The 17,637-nt window shown below is 37.5% G+C and overlaps 1 protein-coding gene and 1 long non-coding RNA gene across 3 annotated transcripts in view; both read left to right on the forward strand.

The window, feature by feature from the left end:
* Nucleotides 1-12,469, forward strand: part of LOC134655688 (hemicentin-2-like) — a 391,784-nt gene extending 379,315 nt beyond the window's left edge. For both annotated transcript variants that reach the window (XM_063511141.1, XM_063511142.1), the window contains exons 9-18: nucleotides 1,644-1,791; nucleotides 4,403-4,533; nucleotides 5,580-5,739; nucleotides 8,206-8,309; nucleotides 9,096-9,285; nucleotides 9,464-9,597; nucleotides 9,899-10,082; nucleotides 10,547-10,794; nucleotides 10,978-11,136; nucleotides 12,162-12,469. In XM_063511141.1, the coding sequence (XP_063367211.1) occupies nucleotides 1,644-1,791; nucleotides 4,403-4,533; nucleotides 5,580-5,739; nucleotides 8,206-8,309; nucleotides 9,096-9,285; nucleotides 9,464-9,597; nucleotides 9,899-10,082; nucleotides 10,547-10,794; nucleotides 10,978-11,136; nucleotides 12,162-12,344 (1,641 nt within the window). In that variant the 3' untranslated portion in view covers nucleotides 12,345-12,469. The remainder of the gene's footprint in view (nucleotides 1-1,643; nucleotides 1,792-4,402; nucleotides 4,534-5,579; nucleotides 5,740-8,205; nucleotides 8,310-9,095; nucleotides 9,286-9,463; nucleotides 9,598-9,898; nucleotides 10,083-10,546; nucleotides 10,795-10,977; nucleotides 11,137-12,161) is intronic.
* LOC134655764 (uncharacterized) overlaps nucleotides 1-17,637 on the forward strand; it is a 448,475-nt gene that overhangs the window by 370,551 nt on the left and 60,287 nt on the right. The gene's annotated exons all lie outside the window — the stretch shown is intronic.

The raw sequence follows: 17,637 nt of genomic DNA on the forward strand, positions 1-17,637 counted from the left end.
GTTTATTACGACCAACCAAATGTCCACATCGAATAATCCCCGAGTTTATGCCTGTCCTCTCCTCGACCGTTGTCAGCGTAATGTATTTCTCTATTGATGAGAATGTATGCCCGAGCACAGTGTAGGATCTAACTTAGAGGATATAACCAAACGGAGTAGCCATTAACAGGTGTTCCCCTCTGTCGAAAATAGGCGGCCAATGGTCATACACAATGTACGGACTGACGTATATCTGACATGGCCATTTTTGCGTTACGCATACATTTGACGTGCCCCTCCCCCGCTAAAATCGGCAGAATTTTTTGTACAGAAAATTACAGACAAGGCGTCTCCGTTTGGTTATATCCTCTAAGGGATCTAACGATAAGGGCAGCCAATAAACTATGACAGAAATGTCTAAGGAAAGCTATTGTATGAGTCGGAATACTCGGCCTTTTGATGATGTGAATGTTTTTGTGAAATGGGTTTGCTTTGTGAAATCGGTGTCTGTTATATGATTGACATAAATGAAAGTCTTGTTATATAAAATTGGTATACAATAGAAAATCACGTTAAAGTCAAAATAGTGATTTATTTTGAAATATGACAATAGACAAACTTGCGTCTATGTGGGTTGCCTTTCAATAGCGAAACATGGTGATAATAATATAATAATATAGTAGTAGTGGGTATAAACCCATATTAACAAAATAAGATAACATTTGGCATGCCGTGGGCTTACATTACGTAGAAATAGTATAAAGGACTTGTGCCAAACTAATCCTAGTGCTTAACGATTAGCTCATAAGGAAGTTAAGGACAAAACATTTCCAATTTGACTGTACTTGCAATATTTTCACACCTTAAAAGTATAGACAAGATGCAACTGTGAGTAATATCGAATAAATATCAAATCCAAAACCGATTTTAGCTACCGTACACACAGTATCTTTTGTTCATCGGTGAAGCTTATGCCTTTTGTAATAGGTTTACGAACTGTCAGTTAACAGTGTGGGCGATTGTACATACAATACAATATTATACTCGTATTTGTTTCAGACTATGTCCATATAGTGTTAGTGTATCCTGTGTGTATGTCCTAATAATCCTATGTTAGTGAAACCTATACTTAATTATAAATTACGCCTCTGGATCCCATATGTACAGTCACCGGCATAAATATATGACTATGGGCAGCCGTGCAAAAATATCTGATGCTCCATTGGAGCCATAAGTATATGACGACACTACCTCGATAAAAATATGTGATGCCTTGTGGCCGGCAAAAATATATATATAGGCGGTCCGTCTGCCATCCCATGTATTTGCATTCACATGGAGATAATTATATTTATGCCAGGTGAGAGTAATCACATAATTTTGATTTTTATGAGTCGTCATACATTTTTAAGCGACCCGATCCGATATTTATGCGGATACAGGCTAACGATGTTTTTCCGGCCACAAAGCATCACATATTTTTATCGAGGTAGTGTCGTCATATACTTATGGCTCCAATGAAGCATCAGATATTTTTGCAGGGCTGCCCACAGTCATACAGTTTTGCTGGTGACTGTACATCGCCTCAGTGTTTCCAGAAGGCGCAAGAAGGCGACCCTAGCACTAGGAACATGATGATAAATGTGTTCGTCATTTGTTAACAGTTGTCGACGGATGGCAATACAACGACGTCCACCGTCTCACTGCTGCCGAGCAAGGCGGACGCGGGTGCGAGGCTTGCATGCCGCGCCTCCAATCCGGCCATGCCGCAGATCCCCTCCCTTGAAGACGGCTGGACGTTGGATATACAGTGTAAGTACTTGTAGCGTTCAAACATCTGACTGCTCAGACTGCGTAGCTAACGTGCCAATCGCTTACGCTCCGTAGCGATCGAAACGCAACTGTCGCTGTCGCACTAATTTGGAAGAGTTATAGAGAGACACAAAGCGATTCGATGGCGAAGCGATAGCGATTGTCACCTTGGCTAGGCCGCCAGTTTGTATTTGAGACGCCTGGCGCGAGGTTTTGCTTACGTGCGGCCACCGCAGCCGGGCTAGCACAATACATGATTGGCGCGACAGTATCTCGCGGCGAGATAGACTACCCGTCTTTTTCTAACCATGTTAATATAAGAGGCTACCCGTCCCTCTTTTACTAATATAGTTATAAAAAGACGGGTAGTCTATCTCGCTGCGAGATACTGTCGCGCCAATCACGTGCTAGGCCTATAGCTGTACCGCCGATGCCCTCATTTTAAGACGGATCGGTAAAATGAAGATATACCGAGATCATTTTGTCTAGACCACAGCCGAGGTTCGAATTTAATAACTTCGTCAGTATTAAAAATAATTATTCATCAGTAGGTATAATAAACAATTCATTATTGCCTCAGAACTTATTGTGTTTTTCCAATAATGCCACTGCATCGTGCGATGGCATTTAATTAAAATCGCGGTAATGACATCAAACTTATGCGCCAACATTATTTCAAAATGAAATTTCGCTCAGTTTTAATATTATTTGGTTGATATGTCTCAACATAATAAAGCATTTTGTGTGTCTGTTAATGAATCAATTTTCGATAATTGGACGAACATGTTTACGCTGTACTGACACTATAATACAATGCCACATCACGACAGGTAATTTTACTCACATCACATTCCGTGTTAATTAGCAATAAAGAATCAAACATTAATTATTGTTAATTGAATGTAGTTTATACTAGCAGTAACAGGAAAATCTATATTATGCTTTATGTTGATGATTTGATCTGTTTTGTGTTACGAGTTCCGGTACAATTTCAATTTATAATTTTTCAATATTTTAAACCTTAACTACCTCCTCATGTTATTCAACAAATTTTAAACTTTAGCGCGTTACGTGCAGAGTCCAAATTTTGATGTTCACGCCACAGTTCATCATTAGGGCCACCCCACATTTAGCGTCTTTCGAGCGTCGGCGTCTGGTCAGCGCTATGGAAAATGACGTCGCTGCGCAGTTGCGTCGACGTTGCGTCGAGCAGCGGCCATAGAGTTGTAGACGCCGATGCTCGAAAGACGCTAAATGTGGGGTGGCCCTTAGGTTAATGCAATAAATAGGTATATAGTTTACTTAATAGTACTAACAATGGTTGGTATATCAAATGGGCCCAAACAAATTTTGTTTTTGTGTGTGCAGTCGGTCTGTTTGGCACAATGACTTTATGACCTACCTACTGACTATGAGTAAGATCTGCGGCCTTACCATGATGTCTTATTGCGATTCTGTTTATGTCCTAAACAGAATCGTAATACAGACATTTTAAGGCCTCTAATCAAACTCGATATTATAAAACAAAATTCTAGTTGAAAGATTGTCTACCTACGCAATATAACAAAATCTATTTTTTTTTATAACATTCAACTATTTCTGTTTTTATCCTTTTCCAGTATTACTTCTAAAGCTTTTGATCCATGCATGACTCAAAAGCTATGCGTTTTTAATACATAACTGTAATAAAATACGTAAATCAAAGCGCTTAAACAATATATATGAGTACCTACATATATTTATCAGTTTATATTCGAGGAATGCTTTTATCCCTGCTCTTGAAAGCATAATACGGTTTATTTTGTATAAAATATGGCTTCTTGAACTGCCGACATAATAAAAGAACGTAAATACTAAATGACGCGGTGATTTAATATCATGTATGTGTGTGTGTGGATGCTTATTTAAAAATCGATATTGATATTATTATCTTCATCTCGACCGCATTTGTATATTCGAGTGAAAAATACTCTAAAAAAATAGTGCAATGAACATGCAATCCCCACAATAACTGTATTAACTACGAATTTTACTTGTTTTATTAAATAATTAAGAGTATAAAATTATTAGGGTAGAAGTTGAAATTACCTAAATACTTACTTGGGAGATTCTAACTTTTTATACCTGTATTTTTAATAGGGAAATACCATTTTTATACTGTCAGCCCTAAAACACCAACCCTGTTAACTGATGTAGACGGCGCACGAACTCGCAAGCGATTTTAGTTACGTTGCGGACTGTTGGTTACATCCAATTCAACCGACCGATCAAAACCCGCAATGTAATGAGACTCGCATGCGAGTTCTCGTTCTCGCATCATCTAAATGAGCCCTAGGTACTCTAATAAATAAAGGCCACCGGAAGGATAATAAAGGACCGCACACACACACAAACAAAAACAAAGTCGGTACTTGCGCTGTGTGTGTGATGCTGATGAGTCTATAAATTAAGTAGGTATAATATTACTTTAAATGTGGGCGTAGATTTATGTACAGTAAAGGGACACGCAGTTTAAAAATAGTTTATCTCTAAGAATACATTCTGTTATATATGTATTCTCATATTTTCTTTCTTGCTTGTTCGTAAAATAACACTAGTTTAACATCAACAGATATCCCGGAGACCACAGTTCGATTGGGCACCAATCTCGATCCTACCAACATCAGGGAGGGGTCGGATGTCTACTTCGACTGCATCATCAGGGCACACCCCTATGTGTACAAAGTAGAATGGAGGCATAACGTAAGTACCCAGATCCTCACTTAACCTCCTAAGGCCCAAGGAGTCTCTCCTACCTATAGTACTTCTTCAGTTCGATGAAATTTAAACCATATTCAATTGGAACAGAGTCGCATTTCATTTGTTTCGTTTAATTTTCAAACAAATAAAAGTCGACTCTATTCCCTGCATGGATGGATGGGAAGGTACCGTTCGGATTCAAACACCAGCAGCTGATACAGTATTGTAGCACGAAATTACTGCCGATTACATTGTGGCCGCAAATATCTTTAAGTCTGGCAGCAAAATCGATTTTGACGTTTCCACCAGGTATGCAGTCGACAGTAATGTCGCGCTGCAATACTGCTGCAGTAATGCGACCAAATGTATTGCTGCAGGAAAAGTCAAAAAGGTCATGTTATTAAGACAATATTAAATTTGACGTTTCTTGTAATGCAGTCGTCAGCAACACAGATTTAGATATAATTAAGATTATACTCGTAGTTTATAGGTATTATAATTATAGGTTCATAACTTTTTTTAAATATTGTGTTTACTGTATTCGCTGCTGTGTCAGTAAATACATCTTCTTTCTTTCTACCTTTTTTCATTCTGTGTTTCATTCTTTCTATATCTATATTTCTTTCTTTGTTTCTTTATTTCTTTTTCTTTCTTTCTTTCTTTCTTTCTTTCTTTCTTTCTTTCTTTCTATCTTTCTTTCTTTTCCAAGGTAAATTAAAGGATAAGTTCGCCTTTATCATGTTTAATTTAACGGTGTCTTTTGTATTTTTTTATACAATAAAGCTTACACAAGTGCATACTACACACAACTACAGCTTCCTTGGAGCCTTGTCTGCCAACAAATCACAACAATTATACTTACTTAATGGCGCAGCGGCTCAAAATGAGGCTTGGCCTCCGACACGAGTACAAGCCAATTGTCTCGATCCTGTACCATCTCCCGCCAATTATCGGCATGGAGATCTCGCAAGTCCGCTTCAACCGCATCGCCCCAGCGATGCTTTGGCAGAAATCCTATGTCACATGAGCATATTACTTTTTTTTATTAGGGCAAGACGTTGCTCCACAACATCGGGCAAGGCGTCATCATCAGCAACCACTCGCTGGTGCTGCAGGGCGTTGGGAGAAGAACGGCGGGCAACTACACGTGTGTCGGCTTCAATGCGGAGGGCGATGGCGAGAGCAAGCCGTTTTCCTTGGACGTGCTTTGTAAGTAGTGCTTTGGTTTCATTTCAACTATATACCTTAACCTCTACCCGCCCAGAGGCTCTTAAAAAGCCTCTCGTTCCATTCACATTTCAACAACAACTTAGTCCCTAAATACCGATATACCAAATCGTCGACTAATTACCAGCACAAGTTGATAGCTATAGTGAACCATAATATTAGTACTATAAGGTTATATTTTTGTTTTAATATGTGTTTAGTAATTACTGAGTTTTGCTTGTCACCTGATGAAATAGTGTCCATCTTAAAATGGCTGAATGTCATAATGACTTTAATTAATTGCGTCCAAGTCTCAAAATACCTACGTTAAAAAGTAAATTTTCTAGAAATACCGAATTGCCGATGGGATTTTGTTTTTTTTTTTCAACTTAGGTGGTATTAAGCTTAAACATGTCTTATGTGATTTTTTATAATCTTTGCCGTATTAATAATTATAAGTAATTGAATGGTCTGCTTTACCCAAGCCAGTTTCGACAAACCTTAGGAAAATAAAAACTTGAAAGTATATTTGTATCAGTATAACACATAAGTACCTAATACAGTCATGCTAATACTTATTCAGCTTTTAAAACGTAACCTTCATACGATCGCCAGAAAAACATCTGGAGGCTGATTCTGTTTTAACAATTTGATATGATTTTCATCGCATGATGATTTTTTTCAGAGTATGTTTAGTTTGTCTTTGACTTTTATGTTTTTGTGTCTATGATTGAACAGAAGAACAAATGGATTCTTAGACCAAACTAGATATGGTTGTTGTTTATTTAAAATCTTAATATTACACAACTTACAATGGATCTCCCTCATACTGACCATTAGTGCAAGCGAAATCCACTACGTTCGAGTTGACGTTTAAGGCTGCGTAAAACTCATGGTGCGGGTACAGGAGTTGTCTCAAAGGCATCGCGCTCGTACTGAATGGTGCGCCTGAGACACCTTAATGACACGACTCAATATTATACCTTTAAACGAGCAATTCTTGTATATTTATATATATTATATTTCGAAGATCTCGGAAGCGGCTCTAACGATTTCGATGAAACTTGCTATATGGAGGTTTTCCGGGGCGAAAAATCGATCTTGCTAGGTCTTATCTCTAGGATAACGCGCATTTATGAGATTTATTATGTTTTCCGAGCGAAGCTCGGGTCTCCCAGATATTGTCGTATAAAATGAGATAAAAACCATATCAAACTCTTAAAATAGAATCGGCCTTCTGATTTCGCCTCTGGATGGCAGTTTAAACGCTGAAAGGACTGTGTAAGCTCTTTTGAGGAGTTTGTGCTCATTCAAACCGGCGAACGTATTTGTGAAATCCTTAATGCAGGCTATTTCGACTTGTTTGCGTTTCTGAGGAATGGAATGAACGTATCTATGTGCCAATTCGAACGCATACTGATATCAGAATGACATCTAACTAAATGACATCAGGGGCCGATTGCATAACAACTTGTAACTAATAATATTAGCGGAAGTCTCTTTTCCATTCCTTTGATTAGAAAGAGACTTTCGCTAATATTATTAGTTACAAGTTGTTATAAATAAATAAATAAATAAAAATTCTTTGTTATGCAATCGGCCCCTGTTAAATTTCATTCTGATATCATTATGAATAAGTACTATGTCTAAGTACGTTCAATATATGAAAATAATATTCAATTACTTATTTACATCCCGGTAAGTGAGCTCGTTCAATAAATACATGTTTTCACGCCATTTTAAATCCCTTGTTTGATATCAGCCTTCAATTTCCTTATATTTAATAGTTTCCTATTCAATTTCATTTTTTCATCCATTTGAATCTTGTCTTAATTTAATAGAACAGAAGGTTGTCACTTCATAAAAAAGGCACACCTAATAATGATATTGAACCAGTAAATTCTGCACCAAAGCAGATAAGTTATAGGTTATAAGGAGACAGAAAAACCTGTTTATTTTCCTGTTTGTAATATATTTGTTGCACCTGTATATTTTTTCTGGTAGATCAATGGTTTTTACATGATACTTATGCAGAAATTAAAAAGTTTTTTTCGTAATTTTTTACCATATAAATTATTTTAACCAGAATTTTGCTTCATAGCGACTTAAATTTACACGACATTATCGCCATCACCCTCGACGGAAAACAAGGCATTTAATTTCGTTATGTGCAAAAAAAATCACATAGCTTTTTTTATACAAATTTTGTTAGTTATTTTCAAAACTAATATAGATATAAAAAAAATATTGATATATGTCGACGGGAAATTGTAAAAAGGAATTAAAATATGCCAAAATCTAAAAATCGTAAAAAAACACATAGCGATTTTTTTATTCGCACCGACGTTATGAACATCAAATAAAGCTACACCGGCTCCAACCCTACACCTCTGCCCTCTGCTATATTATTGCAGTATCGCTATTTTCTGCATATTCACATAATATTTACGGTGCATAATCTATCAACAGACGCACCCACGTGTCGCAGCTCACAGCAGAGGGTGCACGGAGTAGCGAAGCAAGAACGAGCACACATCACGTGCCATGTTGACGCCAATCCATCTGACGTGACTGTAAGTATAAGTAACTACATACCTATCTGGTGTCAGGCGCTCTATCTCATAGATCCACAGAATAGCGAAGCAGAAAGTTCCATGTTGATGGCAATGTCAATCCGGACCGTAAAGGACCAACGGCGCGATTCGGAAAATGAATAAGAGATTCACTAGATATGAAATTGTAAAGATATGTGACGTTCCACGGGAAAAGGTACCATTGCCCCGGCTGAATATTGGAGCGGCGTTAATAATAGCGTAAGCGGCAGCCGCCATAAAGTACCTTTTGCCGTGGAACGTCACATATCTTTACTATTTCATATCTAGTGAATCACTAATTCATTTCCCGAATCGCGCCGCCAGTTATAAACTGAAATAGATGTCATAAATATACGAACGAAAAAGTGGCTAAGGTCTCCGGTATTAGGGCGCCGAAAGCCTTTAAGAGATTCCATATATATACCTACTCAACAAAATTTGACTCATACGGCACTGGACCCCTAGGTCACTTTTTCGTTCGTATATGACATATATTTCAGTTTATACATATAGTAGTGTTTAAAAGTAATTTACCTTAATAATAGCTTACCTACGTACATACTTCAAGCACTAAATTAAAATTATTACTGTAGGTAACTAGATTTATTATGACATTAAGGGTGCAATATGTTACATAATCACGAAGAAATAATAAAGACTGTATTATCTCGGAAGACAGTCGAAATACCAAACCGACAAATAAAAACAATCAATCAATTACAATAATTATAACATAGATTTATTTAGGTATTTCTTCCACTCCAGTTTCGTTGGACCTTCAACAACACGGCCAACAGCAACGAAGTGAGCGACTCGTACGTGTCTCGCTCCGGCACCAGCTCGACCGTCACGTACACGCCCCACACGGAGATGGACTACGGCACTCTACTCTGTTGGGCGCATAACAGAATTGGGAAACAGCGGGTGCCATGCGTCTACCATATTATTGCTGCTGGTAAGTTCTTTTTGCCTATGTGCCAATGGTTAGGAAATTTTCATCCAAACTATCCTAATTTGTTGTCTTTCTTTTATTAGGGGCCGATCATCCACCCATCTGGTCGGATGTTTGATACTCTTCAGCTTTAATCTAGTAAACTAGAGGATACTGATAGGTAAATATGTTTTGTGTGCAGGGCGGCCAGACCAAGTGCACAACTGCACGGTGGTGAACGCGTCGCTGACGTCGTTCGGAGTCCGTTGCATGGAAGGATTCAATGGCGGCATGCCGCAGTCCTTCCTCCTGGAGGTTCGGGAGATCGTCACACAAGTAAGTTACTTAGGATCGATTTTTATCAAGATACATCAATTTTTATATTAAAGGAAAAATTCACCGCCTCAGATCCGTAAAATTTGAATCTAAAGAGTTACCCTAAATAACAAAAAAAACACTAACACTTAACGTCTCAAATTTCGCTTAGACATCATCAAGAGTCGTTTGTCAGCGGAGCATAGGCGAAATGAATCATAATACTATATTTTTGTTTTATGCCAGTAAAACCCGAAAAAGAGGGTTGGGTATAGTTTTTTTATTCTACTGTTACTGATTAAACTTCCTGTGGTCCCATCAGCAAATCGTGGCGAACGTGTCCAGCGCCGTCCCTCGCTTCACTGCCGTGGGTCTCCTGCCCGGGCGTACGTACGCCGCGGCGGTGCTGGCCTACAACGCCAAGGGGAGGGGCGAGCCGTTCCCACTCCGAGCTGGGACGCTGCGACCGCCGGAGAAGCACCATGTTCATGACAAGAGCTTACAGGGTATGGAGTATTACTTCACAGCATAGTTTTTTCGACTACGAAGACTTTATAAGGCATAGGGTATACCCCACACTGATCTAGAACTTTACAAAGTGATAAGGTTATATTTTGAGTAATGTCGAAACCTTTATGCCTTTAATTGGGAAAGCAAGGTGTTGTCTTGTTATCGTCAGGTTCCAATCTCAACTTGCAGCATATTTTTTTATTTAAGTAAGTAATAGTTTATAGTGTCGCATATCGGTTCTTTTGGAAAAATCACTTTATTGTGCATTGATTCTACGATACCGTAAAATACAATGATCAACAGAATTTCCCGTTCTGCTGGTTTCATTGTTATCTTTTTAGGTCACATAAAATTTTGATAAAACATTTTACCATTCTCGCATACAACTGCGTAAATACACTGGCACAACGTTGAGTTATCCTAACAAATAAAACAACTTAACAACTCCCTAATTCCACAGACTTGCCCCGAACCGCCTTCCAAATGTCAGGCACCATGTCAGCGGCCGTGGGAGGCGGTGGCGTGCTCATGGTCGTCATAGTACTCTTCATGATCGCGGTGCGGCAGCGCTGCGCCAAGCGCAAGCCGCGCTCTGCGCCCGCGCCGACGTCGCAACCAGCGTCGCCGGACAAGCTGAGAGAGAAGGACGATAGCGAGAGCGATGATAGGAACCCGGACATTATACCTTCGGATACTGATCAGATGCAGGTAAGTAATTTAAAAAAGGTTTAAAAATAAAAATGCAAAGAAGAGAAAGGTAGATCTGAATGATCATTCGAAGTTTTCGAACCCTACATGAAAACTAGAACTTCATAAAACGTCTTCTACCTAAGATCTAAGTCTTATCTAACAGACTTGCTATAACCGTTTATACCTCTCATCTTACCACAGATGGACTACTACCGGCAGCAGCAGGTTTCAACGATATCCCCACCGCTGGGTAACCGCGGGCCGCGGGGCAGCGTGGCCGGGGTCCGCGGCGGTTTGCCCGGGTACTGTCCGCTCCGCACTGCACCTCCACCCTCGCACCCAGCCATGCATGAGTCCGGGGTAAGTACGGTTAGCAGTCATGCGCAAAGAAGCTAGTATCCGCAAAGTCCTTCCTGGATAATTAAAACTATCTAGTTAATTTTCAAGATCTGACACCTAAAACATGGGAATGGAACAAGCCAGTAGCAAAATTAAAGAAAGTTACATAAGATCAAGATAATAAAAGTGAAAAATATTCAAGTATTATGATATTTATGATCGTATGATCCAGGCGTGCACAACTGCTTCGAGGAATTGTAGGGGAGCCCCAGTCCACCATACTCCCTCCCACTTCCTCTGCTCGAAAATACAGAAAGCTCGTGCTCTGACTGTATAGAAGCAGCTCGTCTACGCCTGGACCACGAAACGCACGCTCCAAGCGTAACATCCTCGATGCTAACGCGTAGTTCAAGTAACAATAGGTGGTAGGCGTCGAGCTTGTACGTTCTGAGCGTTCGTGACCCTCGGGCTACAGATATCATGTGTCCAAAATGGGTCTCTATTGTTTCCCAAATAGTTTTAAGCCATAATGTATTGTTTGCCCGAATTTTCGTTATTCATAATTCATTTGGTTCAGAAACGCGTCACTTTGCCGTCAGGATTGCCATAAAACAAACCTAACCTAACCTAACCTATCTATAGGATAACCTAACAAAAATCCTGAAATGTTAACGGTTTCAGTTTTATGACTAACGATAATATGACAAACAATACATTAGACGACCGGTCTGGCCTAGTGGGTAGTGACCCTGCCTGCTAAGCCGATGGTCCTGGGTTCGAATCCCGGTAAGGGCATTTATTTGTGTGATGAACACTAATATTTGTTCCGGAGTCATGGATGTTTTCTATATATATAAGTATGTATTTATCTATATAAGTATGTATATCGTCGCCTAGTACCCATAGTACAAGCTTTGCTTAGTTTGGGGCTAGGTTGATCTATGTAAGATGTCCCCCAATATTTATTTATTATTTATTTATGACTTAAAACTTTATGGGAAACAACGGGACCCCGTCCAAAATTCTACAATCTCTCCTTCTTTCAGAACGCGTCATCCGGCATCCCGCCGCCCGCACGCTTCGCGTCCGGCTCTTGCACGCTCCCCCGCGGCACCACGCTCGCCCCCGAACGCTGCGGCATCCCGCTGCAGCACCTCCGCACGCTGCCGCGGCCGCTGCCCGCCCCCGCGCCCCTGCCGCGGGTCACCCCCCGCGACACCCCGCTCTGACAAACAACGCAGCTGTAGGACATGTAAATAATTAAGTGAGTGCTCAAGACTTTTGTTTCGTTCTGGTGACAAGTTTAGATTTAAAATTGGTTTTGTGACCAAGAAAAATTCTGAGTGCTGCAATGTCTTTGGACCAACACATCGAACAGGGAAAAGCGGAAGGAAAAGACAAGGAACACATTCCCCACGATCAGATGAGATGAGGTGAGACCACCACAAGGAGAGAGAGGGAGAGAGAGATTTGTTATTTAAAGAGTGAAGACGCATGTCTAGAAAATTATTTAATTTAATATAAATGTCCGGATATATTATATTCTTTCCGATGTTTGCATGCCGAAAGTGAATCGAATGCATTTAGCATTATTTCTCTTCTTAACTTTTGGAGACGATAGATTATTTAACGGATTTTGCAAAGAAAGCTTTCGGTACATTAGTAGTGTAATGTTTTCCGGCCAATCATTGTCTATGGAAAACTAGTTTTAAAAAGTATATGTGATAGGCCTCCTCTGTGTTTCATATTTGTTTATTGCAAAACTTATCTAGTGACCTATATTACAGAAACAATTAAAATCTAGAATTGTCACTTAACATGAACGAAATGTTACGAGTGTTACCGAAACGAAAAGGTGTTTTTTATTAGGTTATAATATTTTAAAAGTCTATAGTTAAATAGTTAGGGTAAAATGAAATAACGAATTGTGTTACCTAATGTAATTATTGTAAATAAATGAATTTTTTCATTGAATAGTGGCAGAAGTTTTAAAATTAATAAATCATATTGTACTTATAATAGAAAAACAATACAAAGTATTGGTTTATTGGTATCATAACGTAACAGTATTAATTATTTCAGTATTATTTATTTTTCTTGTGGTAAATGGTTGTGACAATCGTAATGTTATAATTTGATACTTGAAGAACCTTTGTTATAAATGTTTTACAAATATCTGTTTTGTCAATTTTAATTTTTATATAGTAACAATAAATATAATAGAAAATTTAACGGGAAATAATGTACTTATTCATCATAATCACGATTTGTGATATTGTTAATATTATGTAATAATAAACTACGAATGGTTACCTTTTGTATGTCCAATCCTTTTGTATGATGGAATGATTAAAAGTTTATTTTATTTTATTTATGGAGCAAAGTTGCTGTTTAACTCCTCGTGCTAATGTCGATATCCACGCAAGCGAAAAATTCCAAAATTGAATCACGAGCGTAGCGAGTAGAGTAGAGCTGGTGTGGTGAAAAAGTATTTGAATTGTTTGTTAAGCTGCCTCTCCATATAAATGCCTGGCGGGTTGTATAATTAATTAATAAGAGTACATGCCTTTCTTGAACCAAATAAAGTTGAATTTCTTTGGTTTAATTGTTTAAAAAAAAAACTAATGATTCATCCCAATTTACTTACACAACAAGGTTGAAATTAAAAATTGGAAAGCCTTACGTGGTTAAATAAGGTAGATACATACTTATCAAAAAAATAAACAAAGCATAAGTCCCTTAAAGCGTAATGTTTGTTAACTTTAATAATAAAGTTCGTAACATTATACAATACAATACAAATAATCTTTATTGCACACCTCATTACAGAAAACAATACAATGAATACAGAAAAGAAGAGTTTAAACAACAGGCAGTATAATTGTAATTATTTAAGTAAATAAACCTAAATACAAACACTGCCCTAATGTATTTAAGAACAACTATACCAGAGATAACTGTTCGTAAACCTAATAAATAATAAATTTGTAAATAGCGTAACGTTGAAATATGTAAATATGTTTTGTATTTAAAATAAAACTGTCATTATTTTTATTTGTGTCTCAATATGCTTGAATTTTTTTTTTGAACGCTGTTAACAACAACTGAAATAACTGTAGAAGTCTAGACCTAGAGTTAAAGCTCATATATGACCCCATGTGCCGCGAGCGACTTAACTGCAATGATTTATAACTCAAGATAGATTATAAGCGTTCCAAAATTGAAGCGCTTACCTTGTGACAAATTGGACAAATTGCCTTTAGTCGCGGCTGGACAAGCGAGAAAATGTGCACGTGCTAACGAGCTCCCGCATACCGAAACAGAAAGAGACGACCTTATGTTTAACAATGAGTGTGACAAAGATGGATGGAATGAGAAAATTAATCAAACCAACAGATTTCTTCGTAGGCATAGAAATAAATATGGAAGTATTTTTGTGCTCCTCAAGTATGAGTATAACCTATTTATGGTTATATAATATCATTGCTTAACTGAGGGCTTACCGTGATCCACGTTAGACGTGTTCCCCTCTGTCGCACTTGTAAATTCGTACGTAAGTGTGACAGGGAGGAAACACGTCAAACGCGGTTCGCGGTAGGGGTCTACTGCGCGCAAGGCGAAAAATGTAAACATATCTCTGGCGTCAACTATATACGCGCTTCAAAGGCTTATCTAACTACTCATTTTACATTCTACATCAGAGAGTATCCCGATTCAAACAATGTGCAATACAAAGCCATAATACCAGCCTTTCATTCAAGAGTAAAGCCCCCGTCACATTATACTGCGTTTGCGGCGACACTGACGTACACCAGCTCCTTTGTCATTGTATGCATCCAAAGCGCCACAATGCAGCGCTTCCAACAATGAGACGATACCGAATTGCACCTTTTCTGTCTCATTTGCGAATGCTGTCACATGTGTAGTGTAGAGATACAGAGTTGAGTCGGGAATACTAAGGAGAAATGTACATTTATTTAATTTAACTTGTGTAACATATCTGCCAGCGGCTTCATAGCACGTAGAAGTCAAAAACTATTCTTTAAAGGCTTATCTGTGGTCGGACTCAACTTTTCATACATTCAGTATGGTTTCACGGGGTTTAGATGCAGGCACAAATCTGGAGAATTACCCTAAATAGTTCCTAGTGGCTCTCTTCTCCATCTCCAAAACCTAAATAGACCAAATATTTATAACACATTCATTGCCACCCAGCCAAACAAGACATCCGCACCAGGCCACAAAAATTTCATCATATAAAGCTGTAGTACCACGATCCCGACTATCGGGTCGTCCGGCCTGGGAACGAAATCATATAATACCCGATAGTCGGGTTTTCAGCACTGAATGTGTTAATATAATTATTGAACCAATTATTTTTCAAGAATTCGTTGAAAAATGCGACCTGTTGATGAGAACATCCGAACATACGAAAGCATTTTTGCTCAACATGAAACGATGATTTCGCTCGGTCAATAAACCAACCTTACATACAAGAACATTCAGTATGATAAAGTAAATTAAAACGGTTATATTTAACGCGTTTTTCATACCTACGTAAAATGTGAAATATAATTATAACCGATGTTTCATTTGCCAAGTTTTTATCTTCATTAAAACCTAATAGCTTCTACAGCTGCCTTTTACAGAAGTTTAGAAAACTTAATGGATTTTGAATAAACGCGTTCAGACAAATGAAAATTTATAAGATTATTTTCGGGAATATGTATAATATTAATACAATTAAGAACATCTCGAAAATATTCGCAGTAATATCACATAATATCCAGGCAGTGGGCGATCTTTAAAATAAAGTCTACATGCTACGCGTTATTAATGTTGTGAAAATTGGTACATATTGGCGTTTGAAACAGTTCCGAGCTTCGCCGTGCAGACAAACGTCGTGCGATTTCGTGCGTGATATTGTCATTTTATGTGTCCTTTTTGGATAGTTTTTGGTGAATGAACCGTTTTAAAAATTTACTGCGGTTTGGGGTAGAGAAAGTGAATGATTGAATGGAACATTTGTTATTGACTTGTATCGGTTAATCAACTTGTTTTTGCTGTTGGGTCTATCGAATACGACACAATTAAATACCTAAAGCACAAAAAAGTTGATTTATCTGTATAAAGCTCTAATCAAATTCGAATTCATATTTGATAGTGAAAAATACAAATTTTACAATACCATGTAAAGGCAGCATTTAGGCCTTTTACTATGAGTCAAAAATCATCGAATGAGTCGTAAAGAGAACTTTGGTCGTATTGAATTGCAATAATTCAATATTAACGTAAAGAATATGTTTAAATAAAGATTTTTTTATGTATTTCACAAAACTGTCTGACAAATCATTTTCACTACCTACTAAACAAGGCAAATAAAAGAACAAAGCGTCAGGGTTTTTATTTTGCGCCTTTTTCTAGTGTTGGACATCTTTGACCAAGAATACTTATAATAAGATGACTCAATGTGTTTTGTACGATGTTTTATTGACTATAGCGTTTTAAAAACAAGTTTTTTTGAATATGGCATTTTTGGTGTTTTTTATTATTAAGAGCTTAATATGTAATTTTGGACACTTACTGCTTTGTCCTTATTTGACTACAACAGTCATGAAGGAAATGTATTAATTTGATCAAATTCAGTTGTTTGGGCCAATTTATTTAAAGTTGTATCTACATGACTGGACTGTATTTTTTAATTTGGAAATTTGTATGTTATTCATGAAGAAAAAAAAATGTCCCAATTTTTTTTTTACATTACGTTACCATCCATAGAATTTGTATGACGGCACCCGAATCCAATGGCGATGGCCAATTGAATGGCGGCAATGAAAATTGTATGGACATTTTGGGACACATTCAGAAAGAACATTAAAAAATCCAAATTTCAATAAAAGTGTGCAACTTTAAAATAATTATAATGGACCGTTTTCGTTTTGGAATTTGACTATCCCAGTTCGTCAATCTTAGGATTGCCAAGTACATACATACAAATTTAAAGTATCGGAGTTTCGGGGTTTCATTGCTAAATAATACTTATTATAATATACATTCATATACCTATTCCTATTCCTATTTATTCCTTTATTATTTATTTTTATTTTTATTATTTATTCCTTATTTTCTTTAATAACGTGCAATACAACATTTTTAAAACGATTTTTAGAATAATTTAGTAACAATTGTTTTGAGGATATAAGATATCCTGTTGTTTTCCTATAGCTAATAGTTTTACTCGTGTTTTGTTTAAGTTTGATAAGATTAGTCATGTTTTGTAAATAGTTAAAACCTTTCTTAACTGTCAAGATGTTTTCAGTAAAATAATGAAAAATGAAAATAAATGGAATTATTCACTAAAAATTAAATGTGTTGTTTTATTTTTAAGTTTTTTACTGTGTCTTAATGACAATTTTTTGATGTTCTTTATTCCGTACAATAAAAAATATCTGAACACTTAAAACGAAAGTGGATGACGGCGCGAACTGCCTTTTCATACAAACGTAGTCCCCAGTTTCCTCT

Source organism: Cydia amplana, chromosome 17, assembly GCF_948474715.1.
Source record: "Cydia amplana chromosome 17, ilCydAmpl1.1, whole genome shotgun sequence".
NCBI classification, from domain to species: Eukaryota; Metazoa; Arthropoda; class Insecta; order Lepidoptera; family Tortricidae; genus Cydia; species Cydia amplana.